A 6147-nucleotide genomic window follows, 5' to 3' on the forward strand; every position below is an offset into this window, starting at 1 on the left:
ACATACCTCTTTGATGTAGAATGTCTTCATGAAGCTTGAGTGCCTAGTGCCCCAAGTGTGACACCTCAAATGGTTCACACAACACCATAAACACTTGGAATAACTTAGAGAGAATTCTACACTTCATGAAATCGGCTAGCCCTCTCTAGAATAATACTAGTCGCCAATTTTGTCAAGAATAATATCTTTATATAGCGTTACAATTAGGGCAAACCCTAATTGTCATGACTTTCCATTTCCTTGGATCCATGGGTTCAAATACACCATGGAGCATCCATGGAGCATCATATGGGTTTTGGCCCAACTAGATAATCCATGGAGCATTAGCCCACTATACAAGTATGGATGATTTACACAATCAACCCATATATTTAATTAGACTTCTTTTGATCATTTAATTAATCCTAGATTAATTCTTGATCAATACTAATTAAATAATCTTATTATTCTTATTATTAATATACTAGAACTTATAATATATTAATAACCATAAGTGTCTTATTTCTCTCATTATAGTCTATCCAAGTGCATGATGCCATGCAACCCAAATGGACCATGCCGGGTCGGGTCAAGTCTTACCAATTATAGTTATGGACTTAGACATTAATCCAACAATATCTTGATTTAAAAAGATCAGGAAAAAGAGGATGGTAAGTCCTCTGAATTGAATCAAGAGATTTGAAACAAGGGATATCTCTTTATGACAGACATAGAATTCTATTAAGCGATAAAGCAGGAATGAATTATCAAAACAGATAAATTATCGCTAAAGGAATGATTGAGGAACAACGCTGGGTTAAGGATCTCTATAACGTATTTGGCTCGAGAAATACTCCCATAGTATTTCATGTCTCGCTGCAACGACGACTCATTGTTTGGGTATTGGGTAAGTTTTAGGCATGTCATACACCACAGTCACTCCCAAGCACATGTTGGCCGTGTCTCGAATGAATATAGTTAGCCAGGCTATATTGATCCTAGACACGACTACATAACTGCCCATGTTTAACCGCAAAGTACAACACCCACTTACTTATGTTTTGTTCTACTTGTAGTTACGGATTTCGACGGTTAGGTATACTTGTATACTTTTGAAAATACTTATATTCGAGGTATACTTTTAGTTCAGAGCACTTAGGCCCTTTAGTGTTTATAGTTTTATACCATAAAAGGTTTGGTATACTAGTTCACTATAAACAAGGGCTCTGATACCAATCTGTCACACCCCGAAAACCGAAGGCGGAAACATTTTCGGGGCGGACTCCATGTTGAGTATCAAATCCAATGTACATAGTAAGCAATTAAACAACCATTAAATTACATATTAGAATTTACATTTATTCAAAAGTAAAGTGTTACAAGTGATGATACATATGTGTGTGTGTGTGTGTGTATATATATATATATAGACAAAAGTAGAAACGAGTCTTCTATACGCTCCGTCTTCTCCAAAAAGGATCATTGGGTACCTGTCTAAAATGGACCTGAGAATACAAGCAGTTTGAAAATCAGCATAAAGCTGGTGAGTTCATAAGATGTTTGTTTTCTGAAAATGTACAAGTTCCCTTTGGTTTTCCGAAAAGATTGTTATTCAAGAAAATCCTATATTTTCTTATATGTAAAATTTCATTAACTGATTTATTACACAATTCTGGTTATGTACAATTGTTATCCCAGGAAAATCCAATATTTTCCTAAAAGTAAGTTTAGTTATTGAATCCCAATTGTAACGTTTGATTGTCTATCATACTTGTTATATTAGCTAGATATTCTGATATCCTAATTATATTACATTTGAATGCACCTAGATGTGTGCCTTCATATTCGTATTCTTATTCTTAATCATATTCATATTCGTATTTTTATATTTGTATTCGTATTTATATTTGTAGTCCTATTCGTATTCGTATTCGTATTCCTACTCCTAATCCTAATCCTATTCGTATTCGTATTTGTATTCGTATTCGTATTCGTATTCGCATTCGTATTCGCATTTGTATTCGTATTCCTACTCCTAATCCTAATCCTATTCGTATTCGTATTCGTATTTGCATTCGTATTCCTACTCCTAATCCTAATCCTATTCGTATTCGTATTCGCATTCGTATTCGTATTCCTACTCCTAATCCTAATCCTATTTGTATTCGCATTCGTATTCGCATTCGTATTCGTATTCGTATTCGTATTCCTAGTCCTATTCCTAATTCTATTTGTATTCGCATTCGTATTTGTATTCCTATTCCTATTCCTAATTCTATTTGTATTTGTATTCGTATTCACATTCATATTCGTATTCCTATTATTAACTTCGCATTATTATTTTAGTATTCCTATTCATTCTATTCCTAGTTATACTTTCGTATTCGTTCTGTTTCTAATTGTATTTTCGTATTCGTTCTGTTCCTAATTGATGATTAGTATGAATTATTCGTAGATTATGAAATATAATTTAGATTGTAACACTTTATCAAGAAATCTATGATTAGTCTGAAAGCTAACTTCGTAATTCAAACTATTTGATTAACACAGTTTTCGATATTAAAAACATACATGATATAGATATTTGAACTGAAAATAATAAGTTTGAGTACAGGATTTCCTTGTACTTTTGCTTGTATTCCCTCCTGAAAACATTTGAAAAAGGGTAGGGGTATGAACTCACCGGTTGAGAAACGCATCAGTTAGGATCCTAAACGTCAGTTCCGGGTTTGCAAACGCACAAGATTCCTATGTATTATGAAAAGAGACACAATTGTATCTAATTAGAACTTAAATTATTTATTAGATGAGGACATATGCTTCTAGATGCGAAAACACTTCATTACAAGTGTTTGGAAGGACCCAGGTGGCATTTGAGGACACATAAGGCTTGGATATGGAGTTTACTCTTCAAGAGTAAACTCATACTAGAGTTTTCGGCCCTAATGACTCATTCCCCATGAGTTTACGGTCGTAAACTCATGGTGGGGTGCTTTTGGTTGCTAAATGGCTATATATCACTTGGGAAAATTAGCTAGGATTACATCTAGGGCATTGGAATGGATTTAACTCACTTATGGACCATTTATTGGAGTTTACGGTAGTAAACTTGGAGTTTACAGCCGTAAACTCGCATCACACTAAATCCTTGATGTTTTGGTGGTCCTTAATTAATCACATGTGATTTCAAGCTATTTTACAAGTCTAGGGGTTAAATTTGGGCACCATTTGACATAGTTTTAGGATTTTACGGCCCAAGACTCCTTCTTATGGCTGTGAACTCCTTAGGGGGTTGATTTCCTTATGTTTTAGGCTTCTAAGTTGTTTGTGGTTGATTCTAGAATTTATTTCAAGGATGTTGGTGTGTTTAAATGGCATTTTAACACTTCAAAATGAGTTTACTCCCCATGATATGGAGTTTACGGACCAAGCATGTTCTTGCGGAGTAAACTCATGTTTAATCTCCAAAAATTAAGTTCAAGGTGTTCTAAGTCCATTTTGGTAAGCCCTTAAGTCATATCTAAGCTCTAAAGGTCGATTGGAAGGGTTTTTGGGCTCCAAAACCCATTTTATGTGAGTTCACGGCCTAGGACTATTCTAGGGCTGTAAACTCATGAATATGGTCCTATTCCATGATTTGAACTCGAATTTGAAGGTCTATGATGTTATACTAGGAGTTAGGGTAGTTACCTTGGTGATTTGGAGCTTAAATTTGATGATTTTGGACCTAATTCTTGAGTTTGAGGAGAGAGGTTAGAGAGAGAGTAGTGAGAGAGAGGAAAAGCTTCAAATGAAGTCTTTTGAGCTTTAAATCGGTCCTAAATTCGGGACACGGTGTAATTCTACCGATACCGACGTTAAACGGGGCTTTTGGTCGCACCCGATTAAGTTATTTTTATAACTTGACGGAATAAAACAATTATTTTTCAAATTAATAAATTGAAGCGTTTCCATGGATTTTTAACGTACTTGGACAATTATTAAGTCATAATTACAAACTTAAAATAAATGACTTAATTTAGAAACGAACGGAAACAATTTAAGACGATGAATTTTTAATGACGTATCTGGTTACGACGATGGAACGAACTTCGGGTTGTTACAGACATGCCTTTAATATTGTTTCAGTAACATCTCTATCCATTCCAACAAAGAAACAAGCAATATGCTTAAACAACTCCTTATCATTTTTGAATGGCACAGAGTCAAAGCTCATTCTCAATACATTAACTATAGGGTGACCATTTTCTTTCTTCAGCATTTCTACGTACTCCTCCCAATATGTTACATCGCGATTATGCAGAGACCTACCCAAAACTTTAAGGGACATTGGATGTCCTTCACAATACTTCACGAGATTTTTTGAAACCTCTTCATAACCTGCCTTTGGATCGTTGCACATAAATACATGAAAACACAAGTTTTTGTGAATCGATCTCAGATAAGCCTATAAGCTTGTACCGAGCATGTTTGGGTTTAACATTCTTTTTGAATATTGCACAACTCTCTTTGAAGTATGAGTTTTTCGTTGTTATTATGATTTTTGTTCCTGGATGAAAACCTTTGCTTCCAAGTAACGCATCTAATTGGTCAAGACTACCAATATCATCTAGAACTAGAAACACTTTTTTATAAGCAACTGCATTTTCTATCATTGAGGTGTATGTAGAAACATCATGAACTTTAACTGAACTTCATTTTAAAATGTCATCATACAATTTTTTTTGTACATCAAGCATTCCATTAGATTTTTTATCACATCTCCAAGTGATATTTTCAATGAAACTGCTTGTGTTAAATTCATGAAAATGTAACGCATAGACATATTTGGCTAAAGATGTCTTCCCGATCCCTCCCATACCCAGAATAGTGAGTATATTTGCTGTATGTGATGATGCATCTTTCAACCATGAAGTGACAAATTTAATGGAATCGTCCATCCCAATAACTTGTGGTAGTGGAAACCTTCACGGTATTTGTAATTTACGGAAGATGTCGTTTACAATTTCATCAATAAGCTCCACCTCTAGCCTGGAATTTTATTTTAGTAAGAACTAAAAAACACAATCCAAAAGAGTAACATAATGCCATATTAGAGATTTTTTTTATCCAAATCAAAATCATAGCATATTAAGTTATTCTTTGGTTAAGTTTTTAACATCATAAAGATTATCATATTTGCACTTCTAACCATATAAGCCTATAATTACAAGGTCATAATTATCATCTAAATAAGACCATAGCCACCAATGTATTACAAGATTTCATTAATGGGCCACCAAAATTGCATTGTGTTTTTACAAAACCACCTAACTTAAATATCGATGTAATATTGCTCGAATCATAACAAAATGTCAATCAATAGTAATAACTTAACCTTTATTACTTACAAGAACATTTATTTATCATAATACATATGATATGATTTGAAGATAAAATGATATAAAAATAGTAAATAAAAAATACAAGCATTCAAATTTTGGTTTATCAATTAAAATCATATAAAAATCATTAAAATGGATTATCTAAATGAAATAAAATAATAAATGCATACAAAATGTGTTAAAATTAGCAGAATGGATAACCTAATTATATGAATTAATTTAGAAAATCACATAACTGCAAAAATTAGATTCAACTTCAATAATTTCTAAATGATTGATCCGAATTTAATATAAATAAAAAATATGGCTATTTGAAGATTGTGAAGAAATGTATTGATATGCATGAGGAAAAGATGATATCGAATTTCATGCACTAATTTATCAATATAATAGGAGTAAGGAAATATGGGTTAGAAAGTGGTTACCTGCCATTTGCATCCTTTCCTTTTAAATCAACAACTTCTATAAGTTCCTTATTCCATCGGTCAATCTTTTGAGCCCATTGACATTTTTTATTTTCATATGTCTCTGCCTCCATCTTCTATCTATACTTATCCATTGCATCTCCAAAGCTACTTTCTTCTTTCCTGACATATAGGTGGTCTCAACATGATAAAAGATTGGTACAACAATATGGTTTCATGTCTTACGTTGCTCAAGGATCAACACCAGTTCATCAGGACACCATGTGGAAGCAGCATAGTTCCTGGACAACACTATAACAAAAGCCCTAGATGAGTTAATTGTACTCCCCAATTCGGGTTTCAGATCTTCCCCCGTTTCA

General features: G+C 33.4%; 1 protein-coding gene across 1 annotated transcript; it reads right to left on the reverse strand.

Moving 5' to 3' along the window:
• Window positions 1-4078: 4078 nt before the first annotated feature.
• LOC145010385 (disease resistance protein RUN1-like) lies at window positions 4079-5901 on the reverse strand. Its single transcript, XM_078968936.1, has 3 exons — window positions 5789-5901; window positions 4541-4671; window positions 4079-4359 (listed from the first exon to the last, which is right to left on the reverse strand). The coding sequence occupies exons 1-3, from the start codon at window positions 5899-5901 to the stop codon at window positions 4079-4081; spliced, it is 525 nt and encodes a 174-aa protein (XP_078825062.1).
• Window positions 5902-6147: the final 246 nt, after the last annotated feature.

This window comes from Lactuca saligna, chromosome 1 (assembly GCF_052625555.1).
Source record: "Lactuca saligna cultivar CGN05327 chromosome 1, ASM5262555v1, whole genome shotgun sequence".
In the NCBI taxonomy this organism is placed as follows: domain Eukaryota; kingdom Viridiplantae; phylum Streptophyta; class Magnoliopsida; order Asterales; family Asteraceae; genus Lactuca; species Lactuca saligna.

Coding starts and splice junctions, on each gene's coding strand:
- LOC145010385 (XM_078968936.1), bottom strand. CDS start 5,901: ATGGAGGCAGAGACATATGAAAATAAAAAATGTCAATGGGCTCAAAAG. Junction 4,672..5,788: donor GGAAAGGATGCAAATGGCAG/GTAACCACTTTC, acceptor TTTAAAATGAAG/TTCAGTTAAAGTTCATGATG. Junction 4,360..4,540: donor TGCGTTACTTGGAAGCAAAG/GTTTTCATCCAG, acceptor ATCCAAAGGCAG/GTTATGAAGAGGTTTCAAAA.